A 16,660-nucleotide genomic window follows, 5' to 3' on the forward strand; every position below is an offset into this window, starting at 1 on the left:
AGCAGACAGTCATTCATTGCGTCCTAGATGCACCGAGCAGAGAATCGTGACACACTTGTGAACGTAATAAAGTGCAAAGCATGAAACATCCGCACTATGTGTCACAGTTCTTGTGTAATCGGTATAACAGAATCCTTAACCGGGCACCCTTCTCTGACGGGCATCACTCCAATACTAGATGTGGTCTGACGGATGACACGGGAATGGATGGGAGGGGATAATGGATTCTGAGTCCACTTTTCCTGATTAACATTCTCCCCTCAACCTCTGGCTGCTGCCGCCTGACAAAAGAAAACTCCTTCAAAGTTTTTCTTTTCCATACGCGAGGCCTGATTTCCCATCATTGTGCAGACCTCCTTCCCTTACAGGAATGGGCACTCCACCCTAATACTGAGAAGCCGGACTCCCTGCATCTCCGAGGAGTTCACATCTTACCGAACTCAGGGCTAGAGATAAGAGTTTAGTCTGATATTACAGGAGATAATGGGGATTCCCAGTCTGTGGCTGCTGGCGTCTCTCTGCATCCTCCCGAAGGGTAAGAAATATTATTCTACAAATGATGATACCAAATACTGGCAAAATAATAATAATAATAATAATAATAATAATAACAATAATAATATAGCACTAATTAATTATGTTGATGATTATGTTCCTAGAATTATTCAATTGTATTGTTATGATTTTTAGTACATTATACTACATACACATATATTATTATTCTATTGTTTTTGTATTATGTTATACTATTGGATTATTATTATTATTTTTAATAATAATAATAACAACAACAACGTGTTTTTGTTATCAATAATATATTATTATGCTGTTGTTATCAATATTTTTTCATTGTTATTTTTATTTTTTATTATTATTTTTATTTTTTATTATTATTATTATTATTATTATTATTATTATTATTATTTTGTTGTTATCTATATATTCTTATTTATTATTATTATTACTATTATTATTTTGTTGTTATCTATATATTCTTATTTATTATTATTATTACTATTACTATTATTATGTTATCAATCATTTTTTTATATTGTTATTATTATTATATTATTATTATGGTGTTGTTATCAATATATTATTAGTATTATTATTAAACAGATCAAAGAGTCAAGCACAATAATTCTTAGGTCCCAGGTACAGCAGCCGAGTCTATGCTTCATGGCAAACCTCCTACTCCCTGCCGGCATCTTGGGTGCCTATTCTGATTTATATGCCCTGCAATGTCATGATGTGTCAGCACAGTGGATGTTATGACATAGTCATGTTGTCTTGGAGGTCTACTAATAAGAAGCGGCACCAAAGATTCCGGCAAGTAGTTGCAAATTCACAGGATTCTAATCCAGCTGCCACCATTTTTATCCTGATCTATAAACACATATATATATTTGTGGCTCGCCAATGGTTCGGATTTCTGTGAACCTATATGAATGTCAAATTTATATATATATATATATATATATATATATATATATATATATATATATATAATTTTTTTTTTTTTTTTGCATAATTTGACATTCATATAGGTTCACAAAAATCCGAACCACTGGCGAGCCACAAAAATATGCACCAGGAGGATAGTTTCATATTTTTATAGTGCTCTTAACGTTGAAGGTAGACTTAAGTCTATCAAGTTCAACCCATGACCTAACATGCTAATCCAAAGGAAGGCAAAACCCCCCATAGGGCAGACACAAAGCTCCATGTCAAGGGAAAAATCTGCATCTGTTATTATGATTAAGCCTTCTTCCCACTAGATATAGTGGATGCCCCCTTGTCCCTGTTGCAGGCCTAGGTGTAAAAAGATCATTAGAGAGCTCTGTACTGTCCCCTCATATATTTCTTCATTGTAATAAGATCGCCCTGAAGCCTTCGTTTTTCCAAACTGAATATCCCCAAGTTTAATAACCTGTCTTGGTATTGCATTACCTCCATCCATTCCTCTAATAGGCCTGGTTGGTCTTCTCTGCTCTAGTTCAGCTCTGTCCTTCATATGCACTGGAGACCAAAATTGTACACAGTATTGTAAGTGTGGTCGCACTAGTGACTTGTATAGAGGTAAACCTATATTCTTCTCATGAGCATCTATACCTCTTTTAATGCATCCCATTATTTTATTAGCCTTGGCAACAGCTGCCTGACACTGGTTAGTAAAGCTGAGTTTGCCGTCCACCCATACAACCAAGTCTTTTTCAATGACCGTTTTACACAGTGTTTTATAATTGAGTATATAATTATACATTTTATTTCCTCTACCAAAGTGTATGACCTTACATTTATCCACATAAAACTTCAATTGCCATTTCTCTGCCCAAGCCTCTAGCCTACATAAGTCCCTCTGCAATAATAAATTATCTTCCTCTCTATTGATTACCTTGCATAGTTTAGAATCATCTGCAAATATTGAAATTCTACCGTCAATGCCCCCTACAAGGTCATTAATAAATATGTTAAGAAGAAGAAGGCCCAATACTGACCCCATTGCGACTTTTTGAACCTGCAACGTACAGTGACGTCCTTAGAGGAGATGAGGGGTTTAGAGATTTTCACGGAGACTCAAGTTCCAGAGAGGTAAAAAAATACACATGCGTTTTTAGTGTGTTCCTGCTGCATCTAGCCCGCACCTATGTATATTAATAAAGTTTTATCAAAGCCAAATTCCAGGAAATATAAAAAACAAAGCAACTTTATATAAAGCATGACATTCCAGAAAGAGTAAAAAATGTGATCTAAACACATGATAAAATAACACAAACAAAAACACCATGAAAAACGCTAGTCCCCTAATTTAAAAAAACAGGTGCAAAAATAGTGCCGAAATCCTGCAACATCAAAAGCTCACAGCTCAATACATTTCGGCAGGGTTTCTGAACCCTGAAGTAGTTAAAGAGGTTTTCCACTGGTTTTTACATAGATGGCGTATCCTTAGCATATAGGTCATCAATGTCTTGTTGACCTGGTTCCGATACCCCTCACACACGCCAATCAGCTGTACTCTATGCCGGCGGCAGCAGCCACAAATGATTAGTGCTGGAGCTTCCCTGTCTTCTGATAGCGGCCAAGGCTGGAAACTGCACATCCGCCTCCTATTGAATTGAATCCTAAGGATAGTTCACTCAGTATCTCAGTACTCAATGAAAGCAGTTGGACACTCGCATGGGCGCGACTCGAGCACCCAAGTATAATGGAAGTCAATAGGGAACTTGAGGACTGACTTCTATTGTCCCCCATTGACTTTCAGTAAACTTATGTGCTTGAGTCACACCCATTTAAGCATCAACTGCTCTTATTGAGTACTGAGCACGCAAGCATGGTAGAGCTCGTTCTTCACAAGTCATCAATTTTTAAGTAGTGGATAGTGATGATTGACCGTGCTCGGCACTGCTCGTTGCTTGACTGAGCTTGGGTACTTGCGAAGCTCGGCCGAGTATCGCGGGTGTTTGGATATTTCGAAACAACGACCACAATGCACAGGCTTGCTTCACTGCATGATGTGTGCAGGCACCCCAAGGAGAGCCATTCCCATTTACAGTCTGTGAATGGCTCTCCTGGGGGATAAAACTATGTTCTTGGACGTACTGTGACCAACAACAGAAAAAAACCCAACAAAATCCGCCCTCCCTTCTGCTGGAAATGCTCTGTTTATGGCTGCTGTATGTGGGCAGAGACCCCCAACAAGCCAATCATTGACTTTCCATACTGCTCGTTACTTGTGTAGAGCTCGTCTCACTTGAATCAAGTAGCAAGTATTCAAGCATTTTAGTCCTTGCCCCTCACTAGCCATGGACAACCTCTTTAAGGCTTTGGTTCCACTTGTGCATCGCTTGAGATGCGAGAGTATCGGAAGCGATATGGTAATGACCCTCTGCTGCGAGGGTCAGCCGAGAGTCATGCGACTGTGATGCGATCTTGTGATCGGATCACAGCTGCAGAGAAGAGGTAGAACTTTCTCTCCATCTCCGCTGCCTGTCTCTGCGTACATCACACTGCAGTCGGATGACATGCGAGTACAGTGCGATGTTTCACATGCACCCATAGACTTGTATGGGTGCATGTGAGCCGAGAATTGCTGCCAAACGCAGCATACTGCGATTCATTTCTCATATTGACATGGCAGGAGAAATCAATCTCAGATGGACACTGTCCCGTAGTTTTGCACTGGTGTGAGTGCAGTCCAATGTTTTATCGGATTGACTTGTAGCACCCACGGGGGTAGGTGTTAACTGTACTCGTCACCGGGCCTAGTGATGTCGGGTCTGGGGATGTCACGGGTGGCCCGGCCCGGCTTTGTGGCCCCGAGGCATACAATAAAAAAGGGGGTAGGATGATGGGGATGATTTGTCTCCTGACGCCAGCTGTGGAACACGGCCAGGGATTAGCCGCCGCTACTGTCGCTGTCCTCCGGGGCGGATGGTTGTAGCAGCTAAGATGTTTCTGCTCCCCACAGGTGGAGCGGGCCCCGGGGAGGATGATGAGGTGGCTGTTGGTGCCGAAGCGCAGGGCGACGGAGTCGGCAAGGACAGATGGACACAGTCTCTGCGGGTTCAAGGTTTCTTTACTTACAGTTCTAGATCACTTGGCAGATACCGGTCACCGCCGTGATGGGCCCCAGTCGATCCCAGATCCGTTGGATGTCAGATCTCTAACGGTGGACGGTGGACCCTTCCTCCTTGCGCCTTTAAAGGTGGATCCCCATGGCCTGAAGCTACTTGGGGACCCCGGTTCTTGAAAAGTGAACTCCTGTCCCGTATGCAGGTGCCGCAGGTCCGTAGTGGGGCCTGACTTAGACCACGACTCCAGACCCTACTGTGCTCCGAGAACTGTGGTGGCCAGGGGGACATATCCCCCTGTCCTGCAGATTTTGGTGATATAACTCAAAGTCTGTTCCACCCTAGGATTCTGCACCCTTAACTGCGCCGGTCCCGAGGGAGCAATTAAGCTCTCCCCTCGGCGACCGTCTTGACTCCTGCGTCCCACCAGAGCCACCAGTCAACCCGTCTGCTCTCTTCTTCTGCTGGAGAACTCCCTAACTGTTGTGTGTCTCCTAACTCCCCTGGTGGCTGCTCCTCCCCCAGTTTCCTGTCACTAGTGGGTGGCAGCCCCCAATGTTTGGTGACTACCTTAAGACCCAACCCTAGCCCTGTCCTCAATGGTGAGGGCAACCTATTGGTGCATATGAGTTTGTGTGTAATGGAACCGGTACTGACCTCCTCTGGATCCAGGATGATTACCGCACCTTAAGTGAGGTGCAGTACCCTGTGGCGATTGAAGCCTCAGAGGCGCCACACACTCGTCTGTGCAAACCGCAAGTGGAACCAAGGCCTAACAGTAGTAACAAAATACTGAACATGTGCACTGCAATGCCGCTTTCATATTGCTTTACAGTAAGTACATTTTTTACATTGCTTCTTCAGTGCTTGTTCAGACGGACTTTTTTGAGAATCTGCCTGAAAAAGATGTAGTATCCACATAACCACAAGGCAGAAACTTTCAAGTCATCTTCAAAAACTTAAGACTTCTCAAAGACTTGGAATTTCCACTCCAAGAACTCGGCAAAATTATTTCTTGTGAACACACCCTAATTGTTCCCGGACGAGTTTACATCATTTACCTACTATTGGTTTTCTTAGGAATTTTGCTTATTTCAGCTAGTGAGAAAAGCTCTATAGAAAAACTGAAAGCATTAATTGGTAAAACTTTAGCCTACCCACACACTTTCTTGGCAGCATGACATTGCAAAAAAAAAAAAAGTGTCAAACTTCCAAACGTAGATGCCTGAACAATGAACATGTTGCTTTATTTATCACCTCTAGGGTTTTTTGTTGTATTTTTTTAAAGTTGTGTATTTAATATTTGCAGTCAAGTCATTGAGAGATTCTTCTTAGGCCGGAGTCACACTTGCATGTGATTTGCGCGAGAACTGAGTCACATCACTTAGCACGGCCTGACGCTATCCGGGAAGGAGTGTATAGCTGCATGTATTTCTATGTATTTGCACGTTCCTGTTTGAAGAGCGGCAGGCCGTGCCGGGTGATGTGACTCGGTTGTCGCGCAATTCACATACAAGTGTGACTCCGGCCTAAGGCGGGCTTTGCACGTTGCGACATCGCAAGCCGATGCTGCGATGTCGCACGCGATAGTCCCCGCCCCCATCGCAGGTACAATATCTTGTGAAAGCTGGCGTAGCGAAAATTATCGCTATGCCGGCTTCACATGCACTCACCTGCCCTGCGACCGTCGCTCTGGCCGGCGACCCGCCTCCTTATTAAGGGGGCGGGTTGTGCGGCGTCACTGCGACGTCACACGGCAGGCGGCCAATAGGAGCGGAGGGGCGGAGATGAGCAGGATGTAAACATCCCGCCCACCTCCTTCCTTCCGCATAACCTACGGAAGCCGGGGTGACGCCGGTAGGAGATGTTCCTCGCTCCTGCGACTTCACACAGCGATGTGTGCTGCCGCAGGAGCGAGGAACAACATCGGACCGTTGCGTCAGCGTAATTACGCCGACGTTGCACCGATGATACGATTACGACGCTTTTGCGCTCGTTAATCGTATCATCTAGGCTTTACACACTGCGATGTCGCATGCGATGCCGGATGTGCGTCACTTTCAATTTGACCCCACCGACATCGCACCTGCGATGTCGTAGTGTGCAAAGCCCGCCTAAGAATCACGAGTGATAATCAGTAGATGGAAAACAATCAGTTATGCAAATGAAGACTGATGATCAGGGAAGTACTATTGGTGAAAATTAGGATACATACAGACATAAAATGCCCTCTTTACTCTTCTGCCACTGATTTCTGCAACTAGAGGTAAGTGGCGCTGATGACGCCCCCTCAGGAGGTCCTTCGCCAGCGCTGATCACCTTGCGATGCAGAAGTCAGGGTATGTACACATGATGAGTTTTTCTAGGGAATTCCACCACAGAAACCCTCGAAATAATGAACAAACAGATTACTATGTAAATACGACTTGCTGCTCATGTCGCGGGCGGCGGGGCGCTGCGCTCGCTAACGCTCGGGTCCGGCGCTACTGCTGCTGCTGCTCGGTGGCTCGAGCGGTGGGCCGGATACAGGGATTTGAGCGGCGCTCCTCGCCCATGAGTGAAAAGGGGGGTGGTTTGGTTTGGGGATTTAGTCCGTGACGCCACCCACGGGTTGTGGTGAAGATGGGCACCACCGCTGCTGGTAACGGGGATCCCGGGAGCGATGGTTGGGAGCAGCTGGGATGTTGTTTTCCCCCTCCGTGGGTAGGGGTTGGTGGTCCCGGGGCCCGGTGGTGTGACGGGGAGGCAGGGTCGGTGAGGTGCAGGGTTGCAGGGGCAGCGCGGCACGGTGCCGGTTGGCACGGGTGTACTCACTCAGCAAGACATGCACAAAGTCTCCGGTAAACCAAACGGCTGGATGGACAGGTCCCGCAGCCGGCTGCTGTATCTCTCCCTGGACAGGTGATGGTGGCTGTCTTTCCCTGCACCTTTGTCAATATCTTGACTACCATGGGTCCCCAACGGTAGTCCGCTCCCCGGTGTATGGATGCCGGAGGAGCCCGTTTTTCCCACAGGCGCTGGCCCTTGGGTCTCTAGCCGTTGGCGGCCACAAACCCAGACACTCTCCACTTTACTCCTCTCACTTCAGCCTCCTGAACTTCACTGCTCCTTTTCCCGCCTCCAGGCCTGTGAACTCCTCGGTGGGTGGGGCCATCCACCTGGCTCCGCCCCACCTGGTGTGGACATCAGACCCTGGAGGGAGGCAACAAGGGTTTTATGGCTTCAGATGTCTAAAAATGACAAATCGTTAAAGGGAATTTGCCACTACATTTGACCTATCTAACCTATTAATGTAGGCTTACTGGTTATAGAATGCTGAATAAACTCCTACCTGTCTTCCTCATATCAGAAGCCTTGCTGTGGATAAATTTATATTTTTTATCACTTTATATAAATGTGGTGAAGACTGATTCGCAGCGGCGCACGTGCAGATGTAAAAAAAAGTAATGTACGTGTCCCTGCCACTCATAAGGGTACTTTACACGCTGCAATATCGCTATTGATATCACTAGCGAGCATACCCGTCCCCCGTCGGTTGTGTGTCACGGGCAAATCGCTGCCCGTGGCGCACAACATCGCTTACACCCGTCACACGGGCTTACCTTCCCTGTGACGTCGCTGTGGCTGCGAACCACCTCCTTTCTAAGGGGGCGGTTCGTGCAGCGTCACAGCGACGTCACACGGCAGCCGTCCAATAGAAGCAGAGGGGCGGAGATGAGCAGGCGGAATATTCCACCCACCTTCTTCCTTCCCCATTGCCGGTGGACGCAGGTAAGGAGATGTTTGTCGTTCCTGCGGCGTCACACATAGCGATGGAACGACGAACAACCAGCAGCATGCACCACCAATGATATTATGAAAAGGAGCGATGTAGCAACCATTTTTGACGTTTTTGCAAACGTTTATCGTCGCTCCTAGCTGTCACACGCTGCGATGTCGCTAACGACGCCGGATGTGCGTCACAAACACCGTGACCCCGACGATATATCGTTAGCGATGTCGCAGCGTGTGAAGCACCCTATAGTCTTCTCCACAGCGTCTTCAATAAAATGGCGCTAGAGATTGCGGTACATGCATGCGCGGACTCTGGCACCATTTTAATGAAGACATAACTACTGTGGCAATGCGCATGTGTAGTGCCCCTGAGCCACTCAGGGCACTACTAGGTACTACAGAAATAACGTCTGGAACACCAGTTCTGAGTCTGAACTGGGAGCAAAAACCTAAAAAAATCTACACTATATGAAGAGAAGGTATGCACACCAGTGACTATGTAAGGGGAATATATGAAAAGCAGAAATTGCTGTGTGAATACTGACATGAAAAATCCAATAGCTAAAAATATGAAAATGGAATCTGCATTACTGCCATGAATATATGAATAAAGAGAAATTTAGCTACTGAATTGATCAATGCAATAGAGCCCCAACACTACACCAAAGTATTTCTCTACGTTGGGGTCCCTAGCTTGTGTGTGTCCTCTCATGCAGTTAAAAAACTTACCGTGTATGGGAAGCTGAGACCCAGGCTATTTATGCGTATAATGTGAACTGGCAATAGGTGTGGTGGGGCCGGGTTCACAAACGAAAAACTACAAAGCAATTAAGAAATAACATCTGGAACACCATTCTAAGTCTGAACTGGGTGCAAAAACCTAAAAAATCTACACTATATGGAGAGAAATTGCCAGTCCACATTATACGCATATATAGCCTGGGTCCCAGCTTCCCAACACGGTAAGTTTTTTAACTGCATGAGAGGACACACACAAGCTAGGGACCCCAACGTAGAGAAATACTTTGGCGTAGTGTTGGGGCTCTATTGCATTGATCAATTGAATAGCTAAATTTCTCTTTATTCATATGTTCATGGCAGTAATGCAGATTCCATTTTTCATACTTTCATTCTTACATATAGCTATTGGATTTTTCATGTCAGTATTCACACAGCAGTTTCTGCTTTTCACATATTCCCCTTAGGGTAAGAACGCACTTTGCTTACCTGCTTTTTTGCTGCTTTTCCAACTGCAGAGTTTATTGCCAAAATCGATGTGTTCTGCTTTTCAAGCAAAGTCTATGGGAATTTGGTTTTCTAAACCGCACTATGCAGTTCAAAATGCTGCATTTTTGTGGCAAAAACTCTGCTTTGCAGTTCAAAACTCAAATGGCAAAAACAATTGACATGTCAATTGTTTTTGCCACGGGGAAAATCGCTGATCGCCCGGCGGCCGGCTTTTGAGAGTGATCAGCTAATTGCCCGGCGGCAGGCTTTTGAGAGCGACCAGCTGATCGTTCACAATAGCCTGCCGCCGGTTAAAACGGTAAAAAAAACAAAAAAAACAAACGGATCGTTGTTTTGCAGCATTTTTGCGGTCGGTCTCTCTATGTCTGTCTGTCTGTCTGTCTGTCAGTCTCTCTCTCTCTGTCGGTGGGTCTGTCGGTTGGTCTCTCTCTCGGTCTCTATCTCTCTCTGTTGGTGGGTCTCTCCCTTTCACCCCCTCTCTCATACTCACCAATCACCGGCGTGGTGCTGCACGGCTGTCACAAATCTCCGGCAGCTTTTCCTCTTTTGAAAATGCCGGACGCTCATTATTCCAACTCGTATTCCCTGCTTACCCCGCCCACTGATGCCTATGATTGCTTGCAGTCAGACATGCCCCCATGCTGAGTGACAGCTGTCTCACTGCAACCAATCACAGCCGCCGGTGGACGGGTCTATATCGTGCAATACAATAAATAAATAATTAAAGAGAAACGGCATGCGGTCCCCTCCAATTTTGATACTAGCCAAGATAAAGCCACACAGCTGAAGGCTGGTATTCTCAGGATGGGGAGCCACATGTTATGGGGAGCCCCCCAGCCTAAAAATATCAGCGAGCAGCCGCCCGGAATTGCCACATCCATTAGATGCGACAGTCCCGGGACTCTACCCGGCTCATCCCGAATTGCCCTGGTGGGGTGGAAATCGGGGTAATAAGGAGTTAATGGCAAAAGCCCATAGCTGCCATTAAGTCCTAGCTAAATCATGGCAGGCGTCTATGAGACACCCACATGATAAATCTTTAGTGAAAGTAAATAAACACAAACAACGAAAAATCCTTTATTTGAAATAAAAGACAAAAAAAACACCCTCTTTTCCCACTTTATTAACCCCCAAATACCCCTCCAGGTGCAGCGTAATCCACACGAGGTCCCACGACGCTTTCAACTCTGCTACATCGGAAGCTGACAGGAGCAGCAGTAGAACACCGCCGCTCCTGTGAGCTCCACGCAGAAATTGCATTGAATCGCGCTGTCGGCGGGGATGTCACTGAGGTAGTGCCGGTGTGTGCAGTGATTATGAGGGCAGTAGTGCTTGGGTGTGTGCGGTGATGATAGGGCCAGTAGTGCCGTGGTGTGTGCGGTGATGATGGGTGCGGTAGTGCCGGGGTGTGTGCAGTGATGATGGGGGCGGCATTTTTTACGCCCAAAATGCCGACCCCCCTGACACGTGCCGCCCGGAGCGGACCACCCTCTCCGCCCCCCCCCCCTTTGCAACGCCACTGGTGGCCAGATGCCTAGGGGGCTGCATTATACATGGATATTTATGAGACTGCATTATACATGGCGGTCTATGGGGCTGCATTATACATGGAGGTCAATAGGTCTGCATAATACAATATGAAGGACACCTTATACATGGACTATGGGAGTGCATTATAAAATATGGAGTACTATGTGGTAGATTATAGTATATATAGAACTATGGGGTGAATTATAATACATGGAGGACTACGGACGTTGCATTATAATAATTGGAGGACTACTTTATACATGGAGGACTATAGGAAATGCATTATAATATATAGAGGACTATGGGGGTGCATTCTAAGATATGAAGGGTTATGTGGGACCCTTTATACTATATGGAGGGCTATGTGGGTGCCATTATTGTCTTTGGAGAACTATATATGAGGAGGGACAAAGATAGAAGCGGGGATGGGAAAGTTTTGTGCTGAGGGAAAAAGTCTCTTTACCTCAGCACCCAGCTTTTCCATGCTCTGATATACATCTTCTCTCAGCACCCAGCTTTCCCATGCTCTGATATGGGAAAGCTGGGTGCTGAGAGAAATATGTATAACCGAGCATGGGGAAGCTGAGTGCCTAGGACACGATGGATATCAGAACATAGGAAAGCTGGGTGCTGATAGAGGGATTTCAGATCATGGGAATCCTGGGTGCTGAGGGAAAGAGCCAAGTGTCAGCATCATTATCAAGTACCCCGAGTGTCAGCGGAATTATCCCATACCCCAAATGTCGTTGTACGTGGAGGGCGGGGCCCAGGTCCAAACTTTGCACCAGAGCCCATCATACTCTAGTTACACCACTGCAAATGAAGCTCTGATCGCTAGCACTGCCAGGTCAGGGCGACGTCAGAGAAGTTAGATGATAGTAAGGTAAGCACTCCAAGTGAGCAAGAGAAACAGGAGTGTTATTGGTGGGAGTGTAATCTTGTGAGGTGACTTGTATGGAGGAAAGGAAAAATGTGAGGGGACAGTATGTGGGGAAAAGTGGTGTGAGACTGTATGATGGGAGGAAAGTGTGAGAGGTCTATAAGAGGGGGGGAGTGTTCAGGGATAATATTAAGGAGAATATTGGGACGGGACAGTATATTCAGAAAAAATGTTAGGAGACAATATGGAGGGAAATTGTGAGGGGGCAGTAATGAGTAAGAAAAGTATTAGAAAGTAAAATGAGGTGAGAAGTATGAGGGGACGGTATGGGGGGAAAAGTTTGAGGTGATAGTAATGGGGAGAAAAGTGTGAGGGAACAGTATTGAGGGGAATACTGTGAGGAGACAGTATGGGGCGGAAAATTGTGAGGGGAACTAATGGTGGTTCAGAAGATGTATGACTGTACTTTTGGTGGTTCTAGTGTTGTATTTCTGTATTGTTGGTGATTCTGGTGTTGTATTGGTTCTAATCCTGTACACATGTGGCAAGCCATAACATGTCAGATAGCTTGATACATGGCCATGTTATTAGTGCATTGTGTTCCTTGACATCAGTTACAACATATGTATTTATTTTAGGAGTCTTAATTATAAAATTAAGCACTGTATCATGCCAAATCCTAACAATGTGTAATATACTCACTGTTTGGATTTGGTTCTGCTTGCCGATTCCAGCATTCATGACATAACCACTAATGTGATTTTCATACTTACAGTCACATGACAACTTGTTTCTTCTTGCTTTTTTTTTCAGTGAAGCAGTTGCTGTAGATTTTTACTGAACAGTAAGTAAATTAAGAAGAGCAACTAGCTGGCATGTGACAGTAAGGCTATCTTCACATGCAATGTTTTTGCAGCATTTTTTTTTCTGCAAATTAAAAGCAGCAAAATTTGCAACAGGTCAGTTCTTTCAGCATTTTTGCAGCGCTTTTTATCCATAGAAAGCAGTGAGAAAATGCTAAAACGTAAAAAAAATTGCAGCAAATAGTCCTTAGTGCATTTTTAGTGAATATAATTAACTTTAATGAACATGTACTGTAGAAAATCATATATGTATTCCACACCAAAAAAGCTGGAAAAAATGTGAGGCAGCATTTGCAAGAGAACAGGCTTTGGAAAGAAATTAAGCATGTGATCATAGCCTAAGTATGGCAATCGCATATGAGCAGTCACATAATGACTACTCGCACTGCTTCAGCTGTGTATGGGGAGGGGGGACGCCACAAATGAATCTTAATTATTTTTTTATTTGTGTTCATTGTTTATTAAAAAAAACACTACAGCTCTGCAGCCTTAGTTTCTTGCACCATATTGTTCTCTGGCCATGGTATGTATAAATTAGGTATCATAGTAGGAATTCTGCAGGAGAAATAAAATGAAGGAGCCGTCTGTATGTAAATGTCTTCTGCGCTCTTGTCCGAGTGCGGGTATAAAAGCCCCTCTGTCTGCGCTCAGCAGCTTAGAAATAATCACTAGTTGACTTTTCTTCATTTACACTTTTCTAGATGCAGCCTCCTTATTGGAGGATCAAAGATTTCATTATTTAATATATAGAGATAGATATGCGGTATATTTATATTTATGTGTTATTGTTTAATTTAATTAATATTGTAATATTACCATATCTTCTCTGCTATGGTGGTGGTTGACCATCCAAATTCTGCAGTTATAAAAGACTAGAAGGTGGCCTGATTCTAACGTATCGGGTAGTCTAGAATGTGTATGTAGGTTAGCAGATTGTATAATAATATAATCATCAAGTCTTGAATAATGATGGTTCATTTCTTGCTCGTTGGTCTCGGTGTATCCATGTGTCGCGGGCGGAGGAGGGGACGCTGCACTCACCCACTGCTCGGGTCCGGCTGCTGCTGCTGCTCGGTGGCTCGAGCGGTGGGCCGGATCCCGGGTACTCGAGCGGCGCTCCTCGCCCGTGAGTGAAAGGGGGTGGTTTGGTTTAGGGATATTGTCCGTGACGCCACCCACGGTTGTGGTGAGGATGTAACACCACCGCTGCTCTGGACGGGGATCCCGGGAGCGATGACAGGGAGCAGCTTGGATGTTGGTTCTCCCCTCCGTGGGTAGGGGGGTTGGTTGTCCCGGGGCCCCGGTGAGGGTTAGGGATGGCAGGCGGGTTACGGGGCCTGGTGAGGTGCAGGGTCGAGGGGGCAGCGCTGTGCTGCACGGCACGGTGGTACTCACTCAGCCAATGATGAATGCAAAGTCTCTGGTAAAACAAACGGCTGGATGGACGGGTCCCACAGACGGCTGCGGTAGCTCTCCCGGTAGGTTGATGGTGACTGCCTTTCCCTGCACCTGTGTTGTGTCTACGGTTCCAATGGCTTCCCACCGGTAACCCGCTCCCCAGCTTGGATGGGTGCTGAAGGAGCCCCTTTTGCCCGCAGGCTCTGGCCCTGGGAACTGTAGCCTTGGCGGTGACTGTGTTTCCCTTCACGGTGTGAGCTGTTGCCTTCAATCGGGTCTTGACTGCTGGGAAACCCCGGAGGTTCCCTTCGCTAACGGATTTCACCAGTATTACGGCGACTCCTAGCCTGGTCGGGGTCCATAAGCCCTGCCGGATGGTGCTGGCTTCTCTTTGCTCTCCGATCCGGTACCGTCGGGCCACCGCCCGTCCACTGTCCTTACGGTTCGCTCCAATCAGCCTCTCCTGCAGACTGTCACCACCGTCTGCCAACCTTACTGTACCGTCCGGGCCACACACCCGGACGCCGTCAGACTGCTCCTCTACCACTTCACTCCCTCCAACTTCAAAACTCAACTCTAATCGGACTCCTTTTCCCGCCTCCAGGACTGTGAACTCCTCGGTGGGCAGGACCAACCGCCTGGCCCACCCCCTGGTGTGGACATCAGCCCCTGGAGGAAGGCAACAAGGATTTTTGTGTTTGACTTCGGTGAGCCTAACCAGGGTGTGGGGTGTGTTGGTGTAGTTCTGTGACGACCTGGCTTGTCCAGGGCGCCACACATGTGTGTCTGCTGTGTGTGTATACACATGCATGTGTGCTATGTGTGACACGGACGTCTGAAAGCAGCCGTACACTGTGTACAGGACAGTGGCTGCGCCGCAACTTCCTGGCCACATGACAATATGTGATCGGAGCTTATCGCGCGGCAACTGTAGTGTACACAGTGCACGGGAGCGCGCCGACAAAGTGGAGAAAAGGTAACTATTAAAAGCGACAGTGCCGACGTGTGCGGGACCCGGGGTAAGCTAGTTACATCGGGTAACTAAGGAAAGCGGTTTCTATAGTTACCCGATGTGTACTATAGTTCCCAGCCTACGCCGTCTCCGGCACACGTGTGCCAGCAGGCGGGGTAAGCTAGTGGCTTTTCTCCACTTAGTCCTGCCGGTGTGGGCTTCCGGGGCTGCAGCAGTCACCTGGAAGTCGGGCGTCTCCGTGTGGGTTCGGGGAATGCGTGCGGGGGGCGTGGACAGGGCGAGCATCCAATGCGTGAGGGGGCGGGGCCTGGCCGAGCGCCCAATACGTGCAGGGGGCCGGGGCCAGGCCGAGCCGAGCGGCCAATCCGCTGGTTGTCAATGTACCGACACCATTTTGGAGCAAGACAGACAGACAGACAAAATAAGGCACTTATATATATAGATTTATTCTACTCGTGGCTTGTTTCATATATACCAGAATGTTTATTTGGGTTCCTTCAGATTTAAAATATAAAAGAAAAAAATCTTCTGTCATAGAAGAATTAAAAATATCCAAATTCCAACCACAGGACTACAAGGCAGACCCTAATTTTAACATAACATTTTTTTTTTCTTCGTACTTAGTATTTTTCTTCCTCCTCTAAATTTGAGGTGCACCTTAAAGGTCAGTGCATTTTATAATCCAAAAAATACAGTAATTCTATTAGAATTACCCAGCCATCACTGAATTAATTGTTACAACATCAAGACCTTTGTCATGCTTAGGGGTACTTCACACACAGCGAGATCGCTGCTGAGTCACGGTTTTTGTGACGCAGCAGTGACCTCATTAGCGATCTCGCTGTGTGTGACACTGAGCGGCGATGCAGCCCCTACTGTGACACACTGTTACACACAGAGTTGGGTCATTTTTGGTCTTTGTGTGGCGCCCTGGACAAGCCAGGGGCCACAGAGCACAACACCCACACACCCCACACTCCTGGTCAGGCACACCGAAGTCAGACACAAAACCCTTGTTGCCTTCCTCCAGGGGCTGATGTCCACACCAGGGGGTGGGCCAGGCGGTTTGTCCCGCCCACCGAGGAGTTCACAGTCCTGGAGGCGGGAAAAGTAAGCAGTTGAGTTTGAGAGTGGAAAGTGGAAGGAAGGAAAGTGGTAGTGGAGCAACTAACTGACAGCGTCCGGGTGTGTGGCCCGGGCGGTACAGCAAGGTTGGCAGACGGTGGTGACCGTCTGCAGGAGTGGCCTATCGGAGTCTACAATAAGGACCGTGGAAGGGCGGTGGCCCGGCGGTACCGGACCGGTACGCAAAGAGAAGCCAGCACCATCTGGCAGGGGCTTACGGACCCCGGCAAGGCTAGGAGTCGCCGTGAATTTGCCGAATTCGTTAGTGAAGGGAACCTCCTGGGTTTCCCAGCAGCGA

At 46.9% G+C, this 16,660-nt stretch overlaps 1 protein-coding gene across 1 annotated transcript in view; it reads left to right on the plus strand.

Annotated features, from left to right (window-relative positions):
- Positions 1-226: 226 nt before the first annotated feature.
- The window catches only part of LOC142255557 (uncharacterized), a 76,150-nt gene continuing 59,716 nt past the window's right edge, over positions 227-16,660 (plus strand). The window contains exon 1 of the mRNA XM_075327069.1: positions 227-535. Within this exon, the coding sequence (XP_075183184.1) occupies positions 484-535 (52 nt within the window). The 5' untranslated portion in view covers positions 227-483. The remainder of the gene's footprint in view (positions 536-16,660) is intronic.

The sequence above is a fragment of the Anomaloglossus baeobatrachus genome, chromosome 1 (genome assembly GCF_048569485.1).
Source record: "Anomaloglossus baeobatrachus isolate aAnoBae1 chromosome 1, aAnoBae1.hap1, whole genome shotgun sequence".
Classification (NCBI taxonomy): Eukaryota; Metazoa; Chordata; class Amphibia; order Anura; family Aromobatidae; genus Anomaloglossus; species Anomaloglossus baeobatrachus.